The sequence below is a fragment of the Mustela putorius genome, unplaced genomic scaffold (assembly GCF_011764305.1).
Source record: "Mustela putorius furo isolate JIRA1106 unplaced genomic scaffold, ASM1176430v1.1 tig00003854_pilon_pilon_pilon, whole genome shotgun sequence".
Classification (NCBI taxonomy): Eukaryota; Metazoa; Chordata; class Mammalia; order Carnivora; family Mustelidae; genus Mustela; species Mustela putorius.
The window spans coordinates 1488398-1513320 of NW_025422006.1; the positions used below are offsets into that span (position 1 = coordinate 1488398).

Genomic DNA, 24923 nt, shown 5'->3' on the forward strand with positions numbered 1-24923 from the left:
TCGTGGCAGTCGCTGCATTCTTTACTTCAGCTGGGCCCTAGGGGTCCCTGCACTCCGAGAGAGTTGGCTGGCTCCAACTCGAAGCCCAAGGGCGCGGCAGCCCACCCCCCTCCAGTGAACCTTGGAGCCACCCGACCGAATACGTCACTGGAGAGGCGATTCCTGGACCACGTGACTGGGGTCCTGGGACCACGTGACCAGGAGCCTCTGTATTTTTCGTCCGCTCTGTCACTTCCGCCACCCTAGTCCAGGAATCAAAAAACTCGAGACTCTGATCGTCTTTAGTATGAATTAGGGAGTTTCGGTTTGGAATCCTTTGCAGACACTGAGGGAAGGAGGACCGAGGCATCGCGGTACTCCAGACGACCGCAAACGAAATGAAGAGAACTCAGGAACTGAGCGTGGTCCCGGAACCTTAGCAGGCTGGATTGGCAATCCAGTAGGAAGGAAGACAGACTGCCCCTTTTGGGCCACGTGACTAGAAATTAGGGACCGGGGCACCGCTGGGTGCGGAAGACGGCGTGGTGAGGCGTGGGTTCGGGGCGTGGGAAGGGACGGGGTCGTTTGACACGAGGGAAGTGTCAGGAGTTACAGCTGAGACTAGATCTGGTTTGGAGTTGTGGTTTCACCATTAGGTCTCCGAATGGCGTTGGGAGATGACCACCCCTCTGCTTGACTGAAAACCGAGAGGCTCGCAAACTGCCTCGTACAGCGCTGGCACGTGTGTAAACAAACAAAAAAGCCTGTATTAGCTGCGGTATCCGTTGTTCTCGTTGTGACTGAAGAAGAGCATTTTGCAGGGGCTTGTGTTGTGAAAGAGCGTTGTGATTGTAGCATCTGTGTACATGTCAGAGGACTGTGAGGAGCCCCGGGGTGGAGAGCTGCCTTTTGCATGTTAACCGGCCACATCCCCTTTCTGTCAGCTGTTGTTAAAGTGAATAAATGACTGTGTGAATGAGTAAAGGAAAAACACCTAAAATACGCATAAATAAGTGAGAGGGGGTAGAGTCTAATACTGTGGTCTCGTAGAGGGAAAGAGTTTGCCCGTACCTGGGTGGTCGGTATGTGTGCAGAGGTGCTGTTCCCAAGTGTGATTGTAGAAAACAGGGATTTAGGGCTGGAGCAGAGTCTCGGATAAAATTTGGAAGTAAGGCAATAGGAAGTGAAACTCGGGTGCAGGCCACCAACTTGACATTAGAAGGTGCAGGAAGAGGAGTGGGGAGGGGGCTTTTTTCAGATGAGAAGAACCAAGGGAAAGAACTCTTCTAAGTAGAGAGAAAATTGTTTTTCTCACTAGAACACACGGAGTGTTTGCAGAGCCTTCATGAAAGCCCACAAAGAAGTGAAGCGCCTGTTTGTGGGTGGCCTTAGCCAGAACATTTCCAAGGCTGACCTGCAAAATCAGTTCAGCAGATTCGGAGACGTTTCTGACGTGGAGATCATCACACGGAAAGATGACCAAGGTACGTGTGTAGTCCTTCGTGGGTTGTTAAAGGCAGATAAAATTTATATCTAGTATCACAAAAGAATGGATCCCCAGAGTGAATGTTAGCCCTCACGCTGGAAGTTATATGTGTTTCATTATAAGATAACCTTTCTGTGTGTGCCAACCCCCTGCCCTGTGCCTTGAAGGTGTTCTATAAAATGTGGAACCTGCCCAGAATACATTTCTGAAATCAAAAGACTTTCTAAATTCCAAAACATCTGCTTTCTGAAATATGCAACCTTCAATTTCCAAAGCTAGAATTCTGATACTTGCTACGTGTTGGTGTCCTGCTGTATAGAATATCACTAACATACAACAATTGAAACATTTCTTTAACTGATGGCTTAATTTCTTTTGAAATAATTTGACAAATATGCTTACAAAAAGGCAGCCTTTGTATCCAATGAGAACTAAACAAGATTTTTCTTTGAAAGAATAAGATTCTAAGAGTCATTAAGTTTAGAAACTTGATCATTTTACATTGTACTCTGGGTAAGAGTTTAAATAAATTATTATTATTATTATTATTTATTAATTTTTTTTTTTTAGGAAACCCACAGAAAGTCTTTGCATATATCAACATTGAAGTAGCAGAAGCGGATCTGAACAAATGTAAGATTGTTATATGCTTTTTATTCTATTTGCCAGTCCATGTAACTGTGTAACTTAAAATAACTTTGGTTCTAAATCTAAACCTTAACAGCCATTTGTTAAACATCCAGAGAAATAGCTGTGGTTGAGAGAATTCCAACATCCTCCAATTCAGCAAGTTTAGGTCCATCCCATTTGGTGTCAGCAGACATAGGGCAGCACGTTGCTCAAAAATGGTGTTCTCGAGGGGCGTCTGAGTGGCTCAGTGGGTTGGGCCTCTGCCTTCGGCTCGGGTCATGATCTCGGGGTCCTGGGATCAAGCCCCGCATCCAGCTCTCTGCTTAGCGGGGAGCCTGCTTCCCCCTCTCTCTCTGTCTGCCTCTCTGCCTCCTTGTGATCTGTGTCTGTCAAATAAATAAATAAAATCTTTAAAAAAAAATGGTATTCTCGAATATTTTGAACAAGAGAACACATGTTCATAGAAACTGTCTGATAACGCATAGGCCACTGGATATCATACCATACTCCCCCTCCCTGGTGTGTTCATTTCTCAGGCAGCTAATTCTTGTCATTAAGCACCGTTAGGAGAGAACTTCACTGTATGCTCTCTCATAAGATGATATCCCTAAAATTATGAAATCCCTATTGGTAAGTTTAGTAGAGCTGATGAGGGCAAACTGGCTGTCAACAAAGAAGGAGGGGGAGATAATTGATACAGGAATGTGTGTGAGTTATTAGAGGCTGGAAAGTCAAGACACTGAAAAGAAAACATGCTAATGGAGAAAGAGGGCCATGAGCCTTCTTTGTCCTCCTTGGGGTGAAAAAAAATTGATCTGTCATTCAGTGAGAAATAAGTAGTGGTTAAGAACACATCAGCTTTACTGTGTGACCTGTGACAAGTTGTTTAAACTAGAAGCCCCAATTTTCTTATCTAGCATATGAGAGATACTACTGACCTCATGGTATCACCATAAAAATTATATTGAGTAATATGTTAGTACTTAGCATAGTACCGACCATGTAGAAATTCTGCACATGGTTATTACTGACAAAGGTGATAGCAGGTATTGAGAAAAATCAGCTATTAGGGCATAGGAGTTGAAACACAGTTTAGTCATCTGCACCTAATTTATTTGCAAGTCACACAGCGATAATTACTGTGGGGTGATAAATAAAAGTTCTATAGGATTTCATTGTCCTCCAGTTCGCTCTCTGAAATTACATTCATGTTTTATAGTTTTAGTGTGGGAGATAACCATAAAATGTTAAATGAATGTCAGGTGTTTCACCAGAGGTTCCTGGTATCACTTTGTGGAGGAATGATAAATTTCACTTTACATTTTACACATTGCTACATTCAGTCCTTCCAGGAACACTGGACAATAGAGAGCTTAAGGACTCCTGGCGTGGATGGCTCAGCTGAGACCAGGACCTAGGTCTTTTCTCTCCGGGTCGCAGTATCTTTATTCTGTGTCTCTTTTTCTTGGTGTTAATTAGAAAAAGCATATGCTGCCATGTGTTTTTGCATTGTCGTGTACTTGAGTAACAATTCTTTTCTTTATAGGTATGTCTGTTTTAAATAAAACAAAATGGAAAGGTGGAACACTACAAATTCAGCTAGCAAAAGAAAGTTTTTTGCACAGGTAAGATGTGTTCTGCATGGATTTAAACTCTATTTTGTTATATTGTAGATGGTTTTATACATTCACTTAGTTGATTTGAAACTATCAAGTAATAATGTTATTATATACTTGGCAAATTCACACATTACAAATAGAGCTAAAATCCTTTCAACTGTATCTCCGCATGACCCCAGGCCCACCGAAAAAGATGATGCAATGCATTTACACAGGGTTTTTTTAAGACTTTATTTACTTGACAGAGAGCATAAGCAAGGGGAGTAGCAGCAGGCAGAGGGAGAGGGAGAAGCAGGCTTGGCGGGGAGAAGGGGCTCCATCCCTGGGTCTCGGATCATGACTTGAGCCGAAGGTAGACCCTTAACTGACTGAGCCACCCAGGGGCCCCCAACATGTGTTTTAACTTCAACTATATATACCTATTTCACCTTTGTAAACTCAACCTTCTGTGGGGATGTAGAGCTTCCCCCTTTTTTTGAAATGATTGTTTTTACTCTTTCTGAAAATAGTCATACCATAGGGTACTTGGTTATCCCTGTGATGATGGACATTTTAGACTTTCTCCTTCTCATAATGGATGACCCTTGAGAATGGCTCCTGCTTAGTGCATGGGTTCCTTGGGTTTATATCCACAGGGTAGTTGTTTTATCATAGGGTTATGGACATTTAACATTTTAATAGATAGTACCAAATTGCTTACGTTGACTTTGGCTGTTAATGCTAGAGTCATATAAAGACACGAAGGTGATAGGAAGTCCCTGAATGAGAGGCACAAGATTAATTATGTAAGTGATTTAAGAACAAGACAGTGTAATAACCATTAGAGTGTTTTAAGATTCTGCAAGGTATTATTGTCAGGGAGAAAGGACTATATGAGTTTGGGAGCTTTCTAAATAGGAAATAGTTTAGGGATATATAGCTAGAGTTGATGAGATTATTCTAGGCCCAAGAAATGGCAAGGTCTGAAACAAGTGGCGAGCAGCCTACTGAAGGCTTATTTTGAAGGACTGGTCTGGTGAGAAAAGTGAGACTGTTCTTCAGCTCAAGGCCTCTGTGAATGGGGTAGTGGTGGGACTTTATCCAGTAGCAGTTCGGTGCCTGCTCTTTGTCGGAACTGAACAGGGTGAGCATGCTGTGCTGCTGCTCAGGAGTGTCTGGGCAGGCGCACCTGAGGAGCCTGAGTCCAACCATCATTCTGGGAAGTGGAATGGAAAAGAGATCGGAGGCAAAGAGGCCCGTGAGGACTGCGCAGTGCAGCTGTCCGGGCCTGAATAAGCGGGGGGAGTTTGAACTGGAAGGTTCAGATGGCATCCTACATTCTCTTCAGTAAGAGGGTAGAAGTAATCAGGACTTGGCACATTGGGCTCTGAAAAACACCTCTTCCTCATGAAGAGTGAAGGGATTAAGGTTGGAGAAAATGCTAAAAGTAAATAAGCAAGAGAGAAAATTGAGAGGCCCTAAATGATCACTATAAAGTCAGACAGCTCTTTTTGTTTTATTTTTTTTTATTGTGTTATGTTAGTCACCATAAAATACATCATTAGTTTTTGAGGCAGTGTTCTAAGATTCATTGTTGATGTACAACACCCAGTCAGACAGTTCTACAGTATTAAAAATAAAAACCAAAACAAAGCACTTCATTGGTTGGTTATTTTTAACTCTCTCATTTATATATATATGTATTTTTTTATTCAGATTGGCCCAAGAGAGAGAAGAAGCAAAGGCAAAGAAAGAAAAATCAACAATAGGCAACACCAGCTTTTTAGACAAGATGGGAGTGGTGGATTTCCACATGAAAGCTGTGCCAGGGACGGAAGTGCCAGGGCACAAAGTGAGTCTCGCTGGCAGCCCGAGTAGCCCGGGAACAGAGTCCTGACACTGGGAGACCATGGGTGCCATGTCTAGAGCAGTCGCTTTTCCCCTCGCTTTGAAGCACTTAACATAGGCAGTCCTTAGCGCTTTCACAGTGCATTTACAAGTCTCGGGTAAGCACAGTGCTCCCTCGTTTTATGGGAAGAAATCAAAACCCAAGTGGAGGTAGGTCTCCCCAGGGACATCGGTGGTGAAGCATACAGGCTGGTCCCAGCTTTGCCTTTTTTTTTTTTTTTTTTTTTCCAGCTTTGCCTTTTAATGATTGTTTTTGTTAGTGGCCTACATGGTTTATGAAGGACTGATGGCTGCCCCATTCGTCCTTCTTATTTCTTTCCTCTTACACTTTTTTTGAGAACTCCCGTTTTCTCATCAAAAACAGAACCCAGCAGTAATCATGGCCCACTGTGAGTTTGATTTTTTTTAAAGTTGTGTTTATGCAGTATGGTTATTGTTTTCCATTTGTAACATATATAGTAAATGTATTCTTTTTTTTTTTTTTTCTTTTAGAATTGGGTCGTGAGTAAATTTGGAAGAGTATTACCTATCCTTCACCTAAAGAATCAACATAAACGTAAAATATCCTTTGCAGTTGGCCTTTCAAAGTAACTTCTTATTTACCACAGCGATGGATACTTGCAGAAATTCACTTTATCCCACTAGAATTTCCCTGTCTCTGTAAGTTAATCTTCGATGCTTAAATATTTATGTTCATTTCTAGGCAGGGTAAGACCTAACTGCTTCCGTGTGTGAAGCAATGAGAGGTTCATGTGGGGAGGCTTGATACTAGTGAGTGACAGCAATGAAGCACTTGTACTGATTAACTCTTATGTCCCCTGTCTTGGCTGACATGGATTCAAAGCCATTGATCAAAGTGCTAAAGAAGGGCGAAGGGGCTTGGCTGTGGTTGAAGAAGGTGCTGGGGGGAGGTGAGGCATGGTTTCCCTTAGTAGAAAGTGATGGGAAGAGGACCAGGCAGGAGGAAACAGTAGGTAGGAATATGCAGACAGGCAGGAGAATGGTGGGCGGAGGAGTAGTGTGCATGCTGGACGAGGAAATGCGGAGGTCTGTTCCCTTGAGAGAATGAAGTCAGATTGTCTGGGAATTCCCAGCGTGGTGGACTTGTGGACAAGCTGTAACCCTGCCTGCCAGTCGGGAAGCAGAAGCAGCACAGGTGTTCCCGAGGGGATGCAGTACAGACAGCAAGTGTGGGGGAGCACGCAGCTGATGGGCAGGTTGCCGGAGATGCATAGCTGTGGCAGACCCTACTGCCCTGGGGCTAGAGAAGCAGAGAGGGGCGTCCTCATTGGTCACAGCTCCTGTGCCCCAGGGCCCCTGGAGAACTGGCCACATCTGTTTCTGCTCTCCCACCAGTAGGACTAATGTCGGGGAAAGCTGACTTCCTCTCAGCCTTCCCTCTGTGGCAGCCACTGACAGCAGAGAGGAGGACATTGAAGGACAGTGTGAAGCTGACAACAGACACTGCCCGGTGCATCGCACGTATTTGGCACACATTCACTAGTTACCAGATGCTATTTTAGTACTTACTAAATTCCTAAAAGGATTTTTCAGGAGTGATCACTGAAAGCAACTTACACTTGCCTATTCATATGTGTTAGGAAACCAGCAAATGCTAGCTGTCATCATAGCACTTTGACATTAACTAGAATTTTTCTGGACAATGTCAGCAACAAAACAGGCCTAGGAAAGAATTATTAGCTTCCTAATAAAGACAAGATGTGGAGAGCATGTAGAATGTGGAATAGATGTTACTGAGATGGGAGAATCAGAACTATGATATGCCAGGACTGAGGAGGCAGGAATGGCCAAGGTGGTTGGAGTAAAGGACATGCAGCGCCCAGCTGTGCTCAGCTGTGTGCCGCTCTGTGCTCTGCTTGGTGGTATCAGCTCAGATTTACAGAAAATCTGCATAGGTTTGCTGTTCTGCCAATTAACTGTGATGGTGCTCAGTTTTAACTCTGGACTTGGCCAGTGCCACAGACCGTAAGGGCACCTAGTGAAGTCTCATGGTGTTCAATGGAAAAGGGAGGGCAAGGTGAGTAAGTGATCAGCTCTAGGTCAAACAGTACTTCCTGTGGCTCACCACATTGATAGGTGTTCCTAAAACCTAGTGCCTGTGTTTTGTTCCTTGACTCTGGTAACATCATGAAGTATGATCCATCAAAATACTGCCACAACTTAAAGAAGATCGCAGAGGATGTCACACATGCCACCCCTGTGTCCAGCCTCACCTGGGAACTGGAAGGAGGAGATGACCCGATGAGTAAGAAGCGGCGAGGAGACTTCTGTGCTGTTCACAGCACCCCCCAGAAGAAGATCAAAGGACAGAAGAACCAGGCGTCTGCTGCTTCCCCAGCTGTGAGAGCAAGACCCCACATGGTCCCGGGGAGTCTGCATCCCACACAACAAGAGGTGGCACGGGAAGCACCCTGTGAGCGCATTACTGCTCAGTTACCCCGAGTCTCTGCTTCTCACAGCCAGAAACTTAACAATGTGTTTGTTCAGACTTCTGGCATGGGAACTACCAGGCACAGAAATCACAGGTCTGATGATGATACCGATTCTGAAGAAGAGATACGACTACTGATCGCGAGAGAGGAAAGCCTGGGGAAAACTACATGGTCGTCAGTGGGTGACTCTGCAAATGAGCCCTTTGAAGTCGTAGGGGGAGACTTCAGGTCAGGTGTTCCCAAGCTGTGTTCTGTAACAGCGGCAGGTATGGGAAACGATTGTGACTATGATTCAGGAGATACAGATGAGATCATCGCAGCAAAGAAAAAGACTGATAAGGTCAAAAACAGTGCAGAGTTTTCACAAATGGAAAAGCCTGCACACAAGAAAACATCTGCAAAAAACAGAAAAAACTGTGAGCTTTCCGGTAATTGTGTTAAAGCACAAAAAAGAAAGACCAACCCAGAGCGAGCCATCGGTGCGCGGGTTACAGCCCAGTGCGCGGGTTCTGCATCAGAATCTGCCGAGTCTGCAGGAGACGAGGAGTACGACGCCATGATGAGAAACTGCCTCCGTGTGCAGCTCACCTTAGCTGATCTAGAACAGCTAGCTGGCAGCAACCTGCAGGTTCCAGAAGAAGATCCTGAGAGTGGGGGTGATGGCCAGGAGACCACCACCAAGTGTGACAGGACTCCAGGTGGCCTGCACAGAGCCCGGCCGTGTATCTGTCCTGAGGACATTGTGGCTGCCCTCTTAGAAGGAGAAGAGAACACCTGTGGAAAACAGAAACCAAAGGAAGACAGCATAAAGCCAAAATTCCAGGCTTTCAAGGGAGTAGGCTCTCTCTATGGAAAGGAATCGATTAAAAAACCCTTGAAAGAGAGTGTTGCCTCTGACAATATAAATGAAGATCAGGATTCCTTGAAAGTTGGTCCTGGCAGCATGTCCATGGAGAAGGGGTCCCCACCTGCTAATGGCTCATCAAGCAAACTAACTCCTCTCCAGCGTACAAAGAAGGCAAACAACCCAAACCCAAACCAAACTCAGCCTCAAAAAAGGCATTCTACTTTCCAGAGCCAGGATCATAAGATGGTGTCCCCTAGCAGTTCAGAAGACAGAAGTAGAAATCCTGTTTCTAGTCTGTTGCCATTAAAAGATAAATCTTTAAGTCTTGGTGCGAAGACCCCCAAGGTAGGCGTTGATGAAGACTGCCACCACAGGACAGGGGAGACCGGAGAAGGCTCTGGACAGAGCAGCTCCCCGATGCCTGGGAAAGCACTGGAGGGCTCCTCCAGGAGAGATACTCAGGGAAGCAACACCAACTTCCCCCTTTCTGTGAACAGTTGGTCAGATGTTCGCGCTAAGGAGAAGCATGCTGAAGACAATCAGAAGCGTTTGGCAGCCTTGGAGGCAAAGCAGAAAGCAAAGGAAGTGCGGAAGAAGCTGGTTCATAACGCCCTGGCAGACTTGGTGAGTGCACTCCCAGTCTGGGCGCCACGAGGCCACCCTTCCTTCCCGTGAAGGTTGGCGTGCCCCTCCAAGCTCCTTGTCCCAGCACCCACTTGTTTTCATGTCGTGTCCCTTGAGTGAGAAGCTTTTGTCGCCTTGTGTCTTTAGTATATACCAGAGAAATTGAGTTTGAACTTTGTTTACTGAAAACATTCTTACTTGTTTTAATATAAAGTTTTCCTTATGCTTTCTTTTCATTTGGAAACTATAACTGGCATAATTTAGTGACATGTCCTAATGTGTCTGAATTTGCAAATAAGTCACTTGCCAGTGATACATATCTCACTAAGATTCAAGATACTGACTTTATTCATTCTTCCAACAACCATAAGTGTCTGCGAAGTCCCAGGACTTCACAGTTAGTGCTAGACTTCAAAATGAGGATTGTGGTCCCTGCCTCTGGTGGTTGTCTCACAGTGTGGTAGGCACAGGGCCCAGAGAGAAGAGTGCCCATACACCCCAGCAAGTCAGCCAGGAGGAGGGGCGGGGGCCTTCCTCAGCCTGAATCACGTCTAAGGTAGAAGGATCGGTGCAAACTGGTTGGGTAGTGGCAGGTGGGCAGGAAGGGAGTGGAAAGACATTCGTGGGAAGGGAGCAGTTTGTCGTCAGCTTAACGGAGATCTGCAGAGATGAGGAGGCCCGAGAGAGGAGCAGGGCAAGTGGTGCGACAGCTGTGGAGGTTGGACTTTACTCTGTGAACATGGAAAGGAAAGGGTGAAGATTTGCTTCATGTATGTCATGGAACAGGAATCTGCACACTCTGGCTCACTGGCCATCCAGCCTGTTTTGGTACAACCTTCAAGCCAAGAATGGTTTTTACATTTATAAGGGTTTTTAAAGAGAAGAACCAAGATTATATGTGGCCTACAAAATATTTACTCTGTGGTCCTTTACAGAAAACATTTACTAGCCGCAATCTGGGCAAGATTTTTTTAGGCCATGACAAACAAGTCAAATTGGGAAATCTGGAACCAGGGAGTCTTGGGGAGGTCTTGAGCCAGAACGAAGGCAGTGACAATGGGAATAGATCTAAAAGATACCAGCTAGGTCCATACTTGAAACCTGGGGACCAACTGGACATGGAGAGGAAGAAGTCTTAACGTTTCCGTCTTGGGAAACACTGTGGTTGGTGGTGTTCACTCTAAGGAAGGAAAAGGGGCCTTGGCGAGGGAAGGAGACAGGGGGCTTTCTTAAGGTGTAATGCCTTTGTCGACTGCTCTAGGATGGTCATCCAGAGGACAAGCCAACACACATCATCTTTGGCTCTGACAGTGAAACAGAGGAGCAAAGCCACCCGGGAGAGGAGCCCATGAAGGTAAGGAGCCCAGGAAGCCCATGTGGGCATTCTACCACTCTCACAAGTCCATTTCTGCCTGCTGCACACCAGGACCTCCCCAGAACTGCCACGTTCAACATCAAGCCCTCCTGAGCTGCAGTGATCCCCAGCACCCCTGACCACCACACACGAACACCAGGGACCTTAGAGTTTCTCCCCAATGTGAATCTATCCTCCACACCATCTGCCAGGTGGCATAAGTAGTAGCGGAGCCCTGCAGGAAGTGTAATAACTGCACCCATCCTCAAGCTGCACGGGAGCCTCCCGATGAGTGACCCAGGTCCTGGGAGATGCATCTGGGCTCCTGGTTCTTCAGTGTGAGAGGAAGACTGCCTGAGGAAGGAATTGCAGATGGCCTCCACTGTTAACAAAGCACTTCCGTGTGCATCTGTGTTCCAGGAGTCCGTGAACAGAGCCTCTGGGAGGTTGTTTGACAGCAGCGAGGATGAAGAATCTGGCTCTGAAGACGACAGTCACAGGTTCACAATTAAACCTCAGTTTGAGGGCAGAGCCGGGCAGAAGGTTAGTGAAGACTAAAAATAATCCTACCTGTGGGCCCTTGGTGACTGGGTTTTTCCCTCCGGGTAAGTGCAGGCTGCCCTGGAGCTTCCGGTATTTATTTGCATGGTTCGTGGGGCCGTGAGGGTATGCCAACCCTAATGTAGTGAATTCGGGTGAGGGAGGTGCACTTGGAGGGGCTCCTGTGGGAGCGCGGCCTTGGGAACGTGGCTCCCAGCTACCCGCGTGTCTGTGTAGCTCCTGGACTTGCAGTCTCATTTCGGCACTGACGACAGATTCCGCATGGACTCCCGATTTCTGGAAAGTGACAGTGAAGAGGAACAGGAAGGTAAATACGTCCCTGCCCAAACAGTCCTGATGTCAGAGCTGGGGGACCCTGTGAAGTCATCTGGTGTAGGAGAAACTGCGCCTCAAGACTTGGAACTGTGAGGCCTGTGACCCACGGGTGCTTACGCAGTCCTGCTTGAGCTTGTGGGTAGAGTTACTCAGAAAATTTCAATAGCTTGAAGCTGCCTGAAAGGGTAGGAGACAACAGCTTCCACCAAAGACCGTCTTCCTCTATCCTGCCCCTGTTCTAGGGGAGGCCGGAGGGGCCCTGGCGAGGTTGGGGGAGATAGTTGAGCAGCTGCCCTCCCTCCAGGGTGCATGCCAGGGGCGGGTGTCGGAGTCATCCCGATGCGGCTGCACCTCGCAGCTGTGATGCTCCCGAGGACTTCCTCCTTTGCAGCGGCTCCAGACTGTCTCTACACGACCTTGCACTTACCCTTCAAAAAAGCCTTCACCTCCCATCTGGCCAGGAGGGCGGCCCTTCCAGTGAGGTCCCTGCTTGCCTCTCCCATCTCTGGGCTTCTCCTCATACCTTTTTCTTTCCTCCCTGAGTTAATCTTTCCCTTGCCTTAGGCCTCACGGTTCGCACTTCCTGTCACCCTGCTCACGCGCGGGCTCATCCTGCCCTTCTTTCTGCGGACACAGTGAGACCTCAGGTCCCCCAAAAAGCCATTCCTTCCGCCCTGCCAGGTTTCTCGTTGCCACTCCCATCTTTTGCCTTCTAAACTTGAAATTAAAAAATAAATTGCAGCTAATTCAGAAGCAGTGGCTTCTTGTTGGAAATGCATTCTCTGATCTCGTTGAGGTGATTTTTCTGTGTAGTGTATGTTTCTGGAAACCAGGGTTCAGAGAGCAAGTTCTCCGGAGTCCACGCCAGCTTGCGCATCAGAGCGGCTTGCTCAGGTTCTCGAGAAGGCAGCAGCAGACGGAACCGTGGAGCCGGCGCTGAGTACTGTGTCATTGCGTTCGGACCTGCGGGCTCTTTGCTCACTTCGTCCAGCTCCAGCCTCTTCAGCCTGGCTGTGGCTTTTGTCCCTGTTCACTTTCACATGTTCTCTTCCCTCTGCTCCCCTCACACCATAACTCTTGTTTCTTCCTAATTCTCTGTTCCTGGTTTTCCCTTTGCCTTTAGGGATATATTCTGCCCAGGGTTCATAGGTTTCCTGTGGCCTCAGCCTTCTCTTACACATCAGAGTGAAAGTTGTTACATATTAGCACATCCATCCGGTCCAACCTAAAGTGAACTCTTCACACTCTCTTCAGTGCGTGTGTTCCTTTTGTTTCTGTTCCTATTATTTCTGGTCCCAAATTGTTTCTGTTGCCGGTACCTGGCAGGCCCTCCCATCAGGGGATCTGCTTGGTCTTGCCTGCCTTAGACTCTGCCTAAAGCTTTTCTTGATGGAGTTGAACCTACTCTCTACCTCCTTTGAACCCTTAAGACACTTGGGGGCATTTCTGTAGAGAACTTACTCAAACTAGTGCTTTATTCTGGTATCTGTTACTTGGTTGCTTGTCTTCTGCAGTGAATTCAGGACTCTGCCAGGCTTAGAGCTCTGTATGTTGGCCTGCAGTCCAGACTCATTACTTTGTTGTCTAATGTTTGTTTCCTGTAGTTGAAGAGAACAGCATTTGGGGCCACGATGTCTTGTGTGTGTAGAACCCATGGGTCTCTTCCTGCAGCACTTAATTACTGAACCAGAGACCAAGCGACTGTCTTGTAACGTGTTTTGAGTAAAAGGAATCGCCATTCTTTACCACCTGTCATCTTTAGGTTGTTATGTAATTTAAGTTAATTTTTAGAGTGGTTAAAAAACGAGAGTCTGTAATCACTGTGGTTTTGTGATTAGCATCTTGCTCTGTTGCATTTGGCGATCTTTACCTTAAGAACTTCAATTTGCCACTGAACGCCATCAAATGCAGATTTCATTTTCATAATTACAGGTGGAAATGGGGCTTTTCGTTCATTGGCCATGCGAATTCTGGATTCCCTGTGGCATTGAGGGCCATGGAGTCGGGGAGGTTGGGAAAACAGGGCTGGACTTTTCTTTGTCCTGTCTCAGTGAGCTTTGCCCATGTTTAAGTGCTTGATGATCATTTTATGATTGAGACTGCTCAAGTTACGTTTGCCAAAAGAATACTAATTCTGCCTTTCCCTCTAAGAGGTAAATGACGAGAAAACTGCGGAGGAAGAAGAACTTGCTGCAGAGAAGCTCAAAGCCCTGGACGTCATGCAGAGTGTTTTACACACCACTGTGGGCAATTCTGCGCACAAAGGATCGTTACCTGCCAAGAAATTTAGGTGTGATTTATGTTCCATCCTGCTCCACCCTGTTTCCCTTTGACATATGTACCTTTTGAACTCAGTTTAAAACTAGGCCATTTTAGACATCCTGGGGAGGGCAGTTGGCAAAATATATCAGACCCTAAAAACATACTTACTGTGGACCCAGTGGCTCACTTCAGGAAACTAACTTTGAATTTTTTCTCTATTTTTGTTGTTAGATGTCATAGCAATATTGTTTTCAGTAGTGAAGCAGCTGGACAGTGGTTTAAATATTAACTGTAGAACTATATAAATGTAATTTTTTATTATAGAAAATTTTAAACACATTATTTATAGAGACTGGTGTATTGAAAGACCTGTACACCAGCTTCTACAGTCGACAACGTGATCAATTTTCCTTTCTTTTGTTTTTTCAGGATTTTTCTTTAAAATAAGCTCTACACCCAACAGGGGTCTTGATCTCATGACCCCAGGAGCAGGAGTCACGTGCTCTACAGACTGAGCCAGCCAGGAGATCCCAGTTTTCCTTTCTATACTTTTAATCACTTTTCCCACTAAAATACTTTATGCAGATCCAATTTTATTTGTATTTATTTCAGTATCTGTAAATTAATTTTTAATTAAAAGATTCAGGGAAACTCAAAACTGGGTAACTTAAAATACCACTTTATAACAAGATCCTGATACTTCATGTGATTTTTGTCTTGCTCAAAAATTGGAATTGTCCCAATGTTGAATTATAATTTGCTATTAATTTTTTGCATTAGGTTCTGATTTCTCTCTGCCAGCTTACTCCTGTCTGTTGTTTACACAGGGATGTCATACATTACGATCCAACGAGGCATGACCACGCCACTTATGAAAGGAAGAGCGATGATAAACCAAAGGAAAGGTAAATCAGCTGCTTCTCGCTGTAGCAGGATCATAGGAATTAATCTCATTTGAGACCCTGAGAGAAATAGATAGTAACCCATACCCATCCATTGGTCTGCATGGTATTTAATGGAAGACCACGGAGGGAAGAGTTAGAGTGGAATTATTGCTGTGGTAGAGAAAAGTCGTACTTTGAAACAAAGGAATCTCCCGCATGTGCTTGACATGTGCTCCTGGGCTAGTGTGGTGCCCCCTCCTTGAATTAGTTTCTCATGGCTGTTGTAACAAGTCACCACAGACATACTGGCTGAAAACCACAAAAGTTATTTTCTGGCATTTCTGAAGGCTAGGAGTCTGAGGTCAAGGTTACTGAAAGAACTGTGTTCTCTCCGGAGGTTCGGAGGCAAACATCTGTGTCGCGTCTCTCTCCTGGCCTCAGGTGATCACAGTAGTTCGTGGCTGCATTTCTCCATCTTCACATGGCCACCTTTTCTCTGTATCTCTCATCTTTGTGTCTATTATAAGGACACTTTGATTTAGGGACTGCCTGGATAATCCTGGATAATCTCTTGTTTACATGGTACTTCACAACTCTGCAAGGATCCTTTTTCCGAATAAGGTCATAGTCACAGGTTTTAGAAATCAGTGCCTGGACGTATCTTTTGGGGGGCACTGATTGAGTCCACGACATGCTCCAGTGTGGTAGAGCTTCTGTTTCCCGTGCCTGCGCGGTCGCACCGTCAGTTTCATGAATACGGCAAGTCCGCGGAGCAGCCAGTAACCCTGCCTGGCTTAATGCCTTCGCTTCCCCATGGGTAGAGTCAGTAAAGGCAGTGTGCTATCCTGAATCGGGTCCGGGAGCAAACAAGACCTTCGGTGGAGAAGCAGGAGATGAGAAGGAGGCTTGGGTTTAGTTAATAGTAGTGGATTGAGGTGAACCTTTTAGTTTTGATGACTGTGTCATAGTTACAGAAGATGCTGCCAGGAAACTAGGTGAAGGCTATTTGGGAATGGTGTCTTTCCCTAGAGCAGGTGACCCCAAAGAGGAGGAGGCCACAGTGTATTTTATGACCTAGTCTTAGGTCACACACTGACAATCTGCCTTATAAAGTTTTCTTGAAACAAGTCACCAAGTCCAACTCAAATACTTCGATGAGGGTCGGGGGCTTGGAAACAACTCCTCTTAAAGGGAGAAGTAATGGGGAATGTGTGAGCATATTTAAAACTGCCGTAAACCACCCACTGGCCAGGTTGTTTACATTCCTGCCACATGCAGAATATGCTCACCGCTCCCTTGATGGCCCAGAAACCTCACTGTTACAATAGCTATTCAGAAGCTGGGGCGCTGTCACCCACATAAGACCTAGAGGCAAATGAGGCCTAATGAGTACAGCACCATGAGTGCAGTCCCTCTGACCAGAGACGAGAACTGTGAACTAGAGGACAGGTCACCTGTCCCTCTGTGAGCACACAGTGGTAAGGCAAGCACAGGGTGGCCGCCAGAAGGCCTGCTGTTCACCTGAGGGAAGCAGAAGGCACGGGGTTCACTGGTCCATAGCAGCTCTGAAGTCCACACCAGGAAACGTGGGGACTTCTTTTTTTTTTTTTTAAGATTATTTATTTATTTGACAGAGAGAGATCACAAGTAGGCAGAGAGGCAGGCAGAGAGAGGAGGAAGCAGACTCCCATCCAGCAGAGAGCCCGATGCGAGGCTCAATCCCAGGACCCTGAGATCATGACCTGAGCCAAAGGCAGAGGCTTAACCACTGAGCCACTCAGATGCCCCCATCACCCAGTGTATGCATAGTATGCATAGTATGGCTCAGCGGCCTTCAGGAGATTGCCTGCAGGTTGGCCCATGCACATGTCTGTTGGCTGGAGGCCTTAGTTCCTTGCCTCTTCATTTGGCTGTTTGTGTGCCCTCCCAGCAGGGCAGCTGGCTTCCCCCCAAGCTGCTGATCTGTACAGGGGAGTGCAAGGAGAGCACTGCGGTACCTTCTGTGACCCTCAGTAGTCACACACCATCTCTTCTGCCTTAGTGCACGCCTCAAGGGATCATGAGTCCAGCCCAACACCAGGGAATGGGGGGATTAACTTCCACATCTTAAAAAAGGATCAAAGGATCTTTGGACCACTTTTAAAACCACCACATGGTGCCTCAAGGATAATCACATGGAATTGCCTAAAGTATACCATTTTTCATAGAGCTCAGTTCCATAGGCATCTCGGTCTTAAATCCTAGCCAGGTTGGTGTTTTAAATGAAGTATTACAAGTTTCTTTCCAGGGCACCTGGGTGGCTCAGTCGGTTAAGTGTCTGCCTTCAGCTCAGGTCATGATCTCAAGGTCCTGGGAACGGGCACCATGTTGGGCTCCCTGCTCAGCCAGGGAATCTGCTCCTCCCTCTCCCTCTGCCTGCCGCTCTCCCTGCTTGTGCTCTCTCTCTCTGTCAAATAAATAAATAAAAATAAAAATCTTTAAAAAAAAGATTCTTTCCATGATATAGTCTACCCCAATAAGAACCAGTTAGGTTAACTTACTATCTTGTTAACTAACTTTCTTGTTATAATAGTTATAGTAGTTATAATAGTTAACTATCTTGTTAACTTACTATTTTAGGTAATACAGTTAGAATATTGGCCCAATATTACTCATGATATGTGGAGTGGAGTCTAATAGGAAAAAGGATTTTAATCATTAAATACCTAAAACTCAATATTGGCAAACAGCCATGTAACTTTTTGTCTGAGATCGAAGAGAAAATAAATGCAGAACAGGTTTATAGTAACATCAACATTTCATATCAAGACAAAGTAGACGTAGCATGTTTATAATTCACTCCTAAAACTTAATTATGACCAAAATTTTCACACCAATTTTGTAAAACTCACAGAATTTTAGGACTTAGAAGTTACCTGGTTTAGCGTGTTTGTTTTGCAGGTGAGGTTACAGGCTTAATGCTGTTAAGTGATTTTCTTAACGCTAGTATCTTAGGTGTGATTTCTGGAATGTAGTTCAGAGAATGGAGGAGGGTATAATTCATGTGTGATACTTGGAGCTGTTTGACGTAGTTTTGTGTATTAAAAGCTTACTGGTCAAGGTTCTGCTTTTATGAGTAGAATTTTATATGTGGATCCTCTTGGTTGTTGAAAGAATGGGGTTCGTTTTCCAGGGTGTTCTCCTAATCTCTGGCAGCTGATGGTCTCTTTGTGATGCACTTGTCTGTAAATGTCACTGCAGTAAAGCAAAACGGAGGAAGAAAAGGGAGGAGGCCGAGAAGCTGCCCGAGGTGTCTAAAGAGATGTATTATAGCGTTGCTGCGGACTTAAAAGAAATATTTCAAACTACAAAAGTTACCAGCGAAACAACAGACGACACACCCTCCAGTGAGAATCATGATGGCGAGAAAGTTGACATCCACCACCCCGCCACTCCAACGACAGGGGCCGAGGAGCCTGGCGGGTTCACATTCTCCTTTTTTGATTCAGACGCTAAAGAAGAAAAGGAAGGTACTTTAAAAAAATTTTTTTAACATTTTCACTTCAGGCAGCTTGCACATAATGGATTGAGTCTATGTTAAGTGTATGACATAACATTAGCTGAAGAAAGAATTATTTTCTTCCACCTAAATGAACAACATGAGATTCGGTATCATATGGTCAAAACAACATGCCAGGAGCTGTGTCTAACAGCAGGAGATTGTTTTTGCACTTAAATGAGCAAACGTCTAGTTAGATACCACGCGAAGGGAAGCCCAGAGTAATGTGCAGCATTCCTTCTTCCGAGTGAAAATAATCACGAGGAAGTACATAGTAAGCTCTCCGATTAAACAGCTTCATGCCTTACATGCAGTTAGAAAAGCCAAGACTTGTAGAAAGCCAGTGCTGCCTGGAAGGGAAAGGAAGAAATAGGCCACCTTGCCTTTATACAGGCCCACTATGTCATCGATACATCAGTCCTTTCAGACTTTGTCTTTGGAAACATGCCAGAAACCTGGAGAAAAACAGAAACAGCAGTATGCACAAGTTCGCATTCCCTTTCAGGAGGTTTCCCTTAAGGCAACATGAGCCGAAAGTTAAATGCCTGTTAACTTAGAGATAGTCTCCCCTGGTAAGGGAGACTGCTTCTCCTCACTTGGTGCTCACGATGGAATGCAGCTTTCCTGGAAGTTCACTGTAAAAAGCAGGTTGTCCACATCCCGGAGAGTATGTGCGCACCTAACCACAATGTGTGCTGCATTAAAGATGAGCAGTTAACGGTAGCGCCCTCTGTTAGCAGCTAAGTCTTTAGTGTCAGTTCTGTGGTCCTCCAGCATGAGGTGCAGAGACCCAGTGTTTCAGAATTTGGGCAAGTGAGATACAGTGACGCATCATGTGCCCTGCTCTGTTGTCCCCTGGAGCGCCAGGATCAGTTGCATGCTGCTGAGCAGAGCTGGCGTAACGCTGACTGTAATTCCTACAGCCGAGAGCCATGTGTGAGAACCCTGAGCACTGAGACCCCTCAGTGACCTGAGAGGTGTGAGTTTGGTGCTTCGGGAGCCTGGGGCACTGTCCACAGCTTTTTCAGCAGTTCTGGAAAGAGGGTTTAGGAATTGAAAGTGTACACATAAGTTCCTTTACTCATTGATGAATAAACGGGGGACAGGGACACCTGGTCTCACTTCATCATGCTTTATTTTAGGCATCTCTTGCTAGCACAGGTGCCTAGCACCCTTTTGGCTTCTTTTAAATTATGTTGCCTGTTTTTAAACCTTTGGTTCTTATGTCTTTTTATACTGTTAGTATATTCCTAATCAGATCACCCTGGCAATGCCAAAAAATAAGACATCTTCTCAATTAATATTTGAAAATTTAAAAAGATACTATTTTAAATTAGTGGTTAAGATCCTGGACACTTAGAGATACATGTGCATGGTGAAAGTGACCAAACGACTGTGTTCAGCTACAGTCCTGCCCCCTTCCATTGTCATAACAATACAGATGCCTACAGAGCTGAGCCGGTGAAAACAGGGAAGGTTGTCTGGCAGGGAGCCCCTCGATTCCAAGACAGCAGCTCTGAAGAGGAAGATGTTGCTGAAGAAGAAACGGAAGGCAGGAAGCCCAGCCCCAGGTAAGCAGTTTCTCACAGCATTTTTAACACCTGAGTTAGACATGCTGATACAAGTATACAAGATAGCTTCATTTTCTTCTCAAGTCCTTCAGAGTTCTTGAGCCTTTTTGTGACAGAGCCTGTTTCCTCTTCTTCAGCCCGGGTAGCACTGGGTGGGGGTATGAAGATCTGGGTGTGGAAGGAGGATCCTGGAGCTGTCCCACGGGGAACACGGGCAGATGGGGTAGTAATAGTGGGATGAGACCGTGAGCAAGCAGCATGGGACTTAAACAGCTCTTGTTACCAACCGTTCAGATACAAAAGAAGAATGTTGAGTAGAGAGCGGGTGGAGTCATTTTAAATCAGGGCAAAATGAGCAAAACGTAAAGCAGATCTATTTAAGGAATAGTTCATTTATATTTTCAGTGTGAACATTTCATCTGAAAGACTGAAATTAACCCAGGTCTGTCTGTCTGTCTCTCTCTCTCTCTCTTTTTTGCTTCAGAGAAGCATCATTACCTGAGAAAGAGACCACTAGATTTTTCTTTTTTTCTAAGAATGATGAAAGACTTCATGGTAAGTACATTTCTCCTTTAAATGGTAGAGGACAGGAAATGGCACCGTTCTCACACTGCACATTCCAGGAGAGTCACATGCATCCAGGAAAAGAAGTATTTGGCAAAAATTGTGATCCTTTGAACTATCGTGTGGTTTAGCCATCCCTATTAGACTGGTGCCGTTGGCTTATTAAGCCCTAGAAGGCTGAAGGCTCCAACTCACCCTCCCTTCCTCATTCAGTATCACAAGAACTTCTTTGTTATGGGGACCTGCTTAGATGCTAGACGTGCAAAATTCCTGTTTCTAGGACCCTGAAAGTTCAGGCTCTTGGTGAACTCCTAAAACCCTAGCACAAACAAAAACCAAGATACATAATGGTAAATAATACATAAACAGTAAGTTTATGCTATGTAAGCAGTGCTACATTTTCATTTTGTAAAAGACAAAATATTCTTAAAATTAGTATAAATTGGGGAAAAAAATGGTGTGAACTAGAATTGAAGCCCTTGATGATGCCAGTACTAGCATACCATCCATTTTAAAGGCATTAATCTCCCACCTTGTCTTTTTCTTTTCCCCTAGTAGGTTCTGATTTATTCTGGAGAGGAGTGGGAAATAACATTAGCAGGAATTCTTGGGAGGCCAGAACAAACAGCTTGCGGATGGTGAGTACCTCCATATTGATGGTCTCCTACCTAGATAATGGTGCTATCTTTGTTTTAATATTTTTCTGGTGTAAGAGAGTAGGGGTAAGGTGTGAACCTGAGACCATGATTTAAATGCTCATCGTGCGGGACGGGGCATGGTTTAGGTCGGGCCACACCTGGTACAGGTTAGCAATCTGCAGAGCAGCCAACTTAGGGGCCTGATTTCCAACCATCCTTGTTAAGTAACAGTAAATCATGAGATTTGTGGGAGATTAAAATATACTTTCAATTGCAGGCATTTAAAAAGTTTGAATATTCCCTGTTCCTTCAGAGTGAGCACTCCCATAATGTTTTCCATAATCCTCACATTGAATAATTCAAATTTTACTTGATAGTTATTGAACACCTTGAAAATGATTTAGATTTATTTTTAACAGAGGTGTCGTGTTTTTATAGGACTGCCGAAAGAAACATAAAGATGCCAAAAGGAGAGTGAAACCAAAATAATAACGGTCAGCATTGGTTTTGATATGAATGTGAAGAAGGCTCACCTATGGAATTTGGATGATACAGAAAATAATCTTCAATAAGAAGAATCCACAGTGAAGGAGTATTCAAAATCTGCCTGGTCGATATAACTCTTTTAATGTGGATTTCCTGTATATCTCTACCTAAGGAATTCTTCAGAAAATTTAACCTGATCTTTTTTTTAAATAAAGCACAGGATAATCCCCCCCAATACTTTTTATACAGAATTTTTATGCTATCCTCAGTTATGCTAGGTATTTCTGATGCAAGGTTTATGTAACATCTTTTTAAATGTGTGGGTAAGAGCACTTGTGTTTTCCAAATTTGGCTTTGTGTGATTTATCTGCTACTTGAAATATTTATTTTTGATTGTGTAGAATATACTTTACCTCCATTTTGTCCTTTAAAAAAAAAAAAAGAAGAAGTTGAATACAAATCAGTCTGAGTTCTGTACTTGTGTCCTGATGAACAACTAACTGAAATGCAAGACATTTCAGCCAAGCATCATAGAAGAGTTCTGTGAGGACCAGGGAAAGATACTAAGTTTTCCTGTTCTTGGCCTCCAGGAATCATTAAGCCCCAAATTCCAGTTTGACCAGAGGCTTATGAAGAATCCAAGTTAGTTGTCAGGACTCTTGAGTCCAAAGAGGGAAGCAGATTTAACATCTCCTTAAATCAACCTGGTTAGGATTCAAGACAGGTACGCCAGTCAAACCACTCTCTTCAGAGTTGTGTTACAGAGACAGCCCCCAGGGATGGTCCTTGAGCCCCAGTGTGTATATCTGGAATTAAAGTATTTATTAATTTATATCTTTTTTTTTTAATTTTATTTATTTATTTGACAGAGAGAGATCACAAGTAGGCAGAGAGGCAGGCAGAGAGAGAGAGGAGGAAACAGGCTCCCTGCTGAGCAGAGAGCCCGATGCGGGACTCGATCCCAGGATCCCGAGATCATGACCAGAGCCGAAGGCAGTGGCTTAACCCACTGAGCCACCCAGGCGCCCCTATTAATTTATATCTTAACCGATTATAGAGGGCCGTGATGTCATCTTGTCTATTGACTGTTGTGTCCCAACTACCTAGAACTGTGTCTAGCACATAGTGGTTGCCCAATACATTTTTTTTTTCTTTCAAGATTTAAACTGTAGTTCACGTGTAGTGTAGTATTACTGTCAGGGGTAGACTTGAGTGACTCATCAGGTCTCTCTAATACCCGGTGCCCATTATACCGAGTGCCCGTCCTCTCTCACCTCCCCTCCAGCAACTAAGACAGAAAGGAAGGCCAACCATAACAGACTCTTAAATCCAGGGAACAAACTGAGGGCTGGTGGTACGTATATTTTTGAATAAACAAGTCCAAAGAACTATACAGCTGAAGAGTCTTTGGGGATTCCTGTGTTTCCAAGACTTGACAGAAAATAGAAGAACCACCACTCAGCAGGACAAATAATCCAAATGTTCCACCTTCTATTCATGTAGATTACATTTATACATTCCTCCTGCTGTATAACAAGTCATCTCAATAAAATAATTTTGCTCACAAATAAAGCAATTTGCTCCAGACTCATTTGGCACCCCTCACGCCTCCTCCCCATGGTGTCAGTGGAATGGCTCAGCCAGGGCTGGAGAATCCACTTCTAAGATGATTCACTCAGTGCCTGTCCCTGCGTTTCCTCCCAGGTGGCAACTAGGTTTCAGAAGCAAAAGGTGCCAGTCTCCCTCCACTATATTCTGCAGGTCACAACATACAGCCCAGCCAGAACCAAAGAGAGAGGACACACTGTCACCTCTCAGTGGGAGAAGTATCAAGGAATTTGGCCATATTTAAATCTGTCACACCCTCCATCTTCAAAGCAGACAAGTGATGTCAAATATTCCCTATTCCTGCTCCCCAGATACAACCATCTTCAACAATTTTTATCTGTGACCTCTGGTATTTCTCTCCATATCTCTACCTAACATGCTTATGCTCTGATTTCTTGGTTTTTCCTTTTTTTAAGATTTGATAGTGAAAAAAAAAAAAGATTTGATAGTGAGTGTGTTTCCACGTGCAGGCACAAGTGAGACAGCAGGAGAGAGAGACAATCTGAAGATTGTACACTGAGCACAGAGCTGGGTGCAGGGCTCTATCTCACCAGCCAAGATCAGGGCCAGAGCTGAAATCAAGAGTTGGGCAATTAATTGACTGTGCCACCCAGGCGCCCCTTCCTGGTTTCGTTTTAGACATTGTGTTTTGACTCCTACTCTAACAAGTGAGGGGTCAACTCTGAACCAAGTTGTGGATTTTGACATTTAACTTTTTTCCCACTTGCTCAACTTCTTTCTGGATTTAGGCTTATACCTTTCAACAGTAACAAAATGTTTCTCAATCCAACTTTGAGATGATCAGACATGTCATCCCCACCTTTTTTCTTGGACACGTCTATCTGTGAGTCTTCTATCCTGCTCTAATCTGGAGTGTCTGGACAGATGGTAAAAATGAATTGCACAAAGCAGAGTACTAGTAAGATGAAGAAATACCACTAGTAAATGTTCCTGCCTAGAGGGTTTCCCATTTCAGCGATGCAGTGAGACCCTGACTCCGCCTGGAATGTGACTGTTGAATGAATGCTTGCACAAAATTTTTCAAAGTGTTCTTATAGGTGCTATGCTTTCTACATAGTCTCAGGTGATTGTTTTCTGTCCCTCTAACGGATGCAGTAAGCTGCTACAGAATTATTCTGCACTTTGAAGGCCTAAACTTCCCTTCACAGTCTCTGGTGCCAAAGCCTGAGGTCCGCTGCTCTTTGCGTGGCTCCTGCTTCCCTTTGGTTTTTAACTAGCGGATCCAGAAGGTGCCGGGCCGACCCACAGCAGTGATAATAAACTGTAAACGAGTAGATCGATAAAAAAGCAAATACTCTTTGTTTTCATCACAGGAAATGTTAAAACAGCAATAACTAAATCTGGTCAGCAGGCATTTCCTTCCCTTCGTTCTGTTAACTTGTGTGCATGGGGCCCTTTACCATAGCTTGTGCGGGAGGATGCAGGGGACTCCGGAGGGGCTGCGGGGCCCAGCGATTGCCAGCCCTTCCCTGAGGACAAGCCCCGCGGGCGGCTCGGGGCCCCTGGCGCGTACCTCCCGGCCAGTGCGCACAACTGTCTCAGCCCCAGGGCCCTGCGCCTTCCCCGACCCCGCGGTGCTGGAGACGGTGTCCCGCT

The 24923-nt window shown here is 45.1% G+C and overlaps 1 protein-coding gene across 6 annotated transcripts; it reads left to right on the top strand.

Annotated features, from left to right (window-relative positions):
* Positions 1-239: 239 nt before the first annotated feature.
* NOL8 (nucleolar protein 8) lies at positions 240-23266 on the top strand. 6 transcript variants are annotated; one of them, XM_013063367.2, is made up of 18 exons: positions 242-524; positions 636-721; positions 1298-1463; positions 2036-2098; positions 3642-3720; positions 5410-5545; positions 6094-6162; positions 7747-9525; positions 10787-10879; positions 11300-11422; positions 11657-11747; positions 13907-14045; positions 14845-14922; positions 18142-18410; positions 19881-20010; positions 20495-20565; positions 21130-21212; positions 21651-23266. In XM_013063367.2, the coding sequence occupies exons 3-18, from the start codon at positions 1325-1327 to the stop codon at positions 21699-21701; spliced, it is 3393 nt and encodes a 1130-aa protein (XP_012918821.1). In that variant the 5' UTR covers positions 242-524; positions 636-721; positions 1298-1324; the 3' UTR covers positions 21702-23266. The 6 variants fall into 6 exon arrangements, with proteins under 6 accessions (XP_044920928.1, XP_012918821.1, XP_044920926.1 ...); XM_045064991.1 differs by lacking the exon at positions 636-721 and having other exon boundaries at positions 6094-6165; positions 7750-9525; XM_004766156.3 differs by lacking the exon at positions 636-721.
* Positions 23267-24923: the final 1657 nt, after the last annotated feature.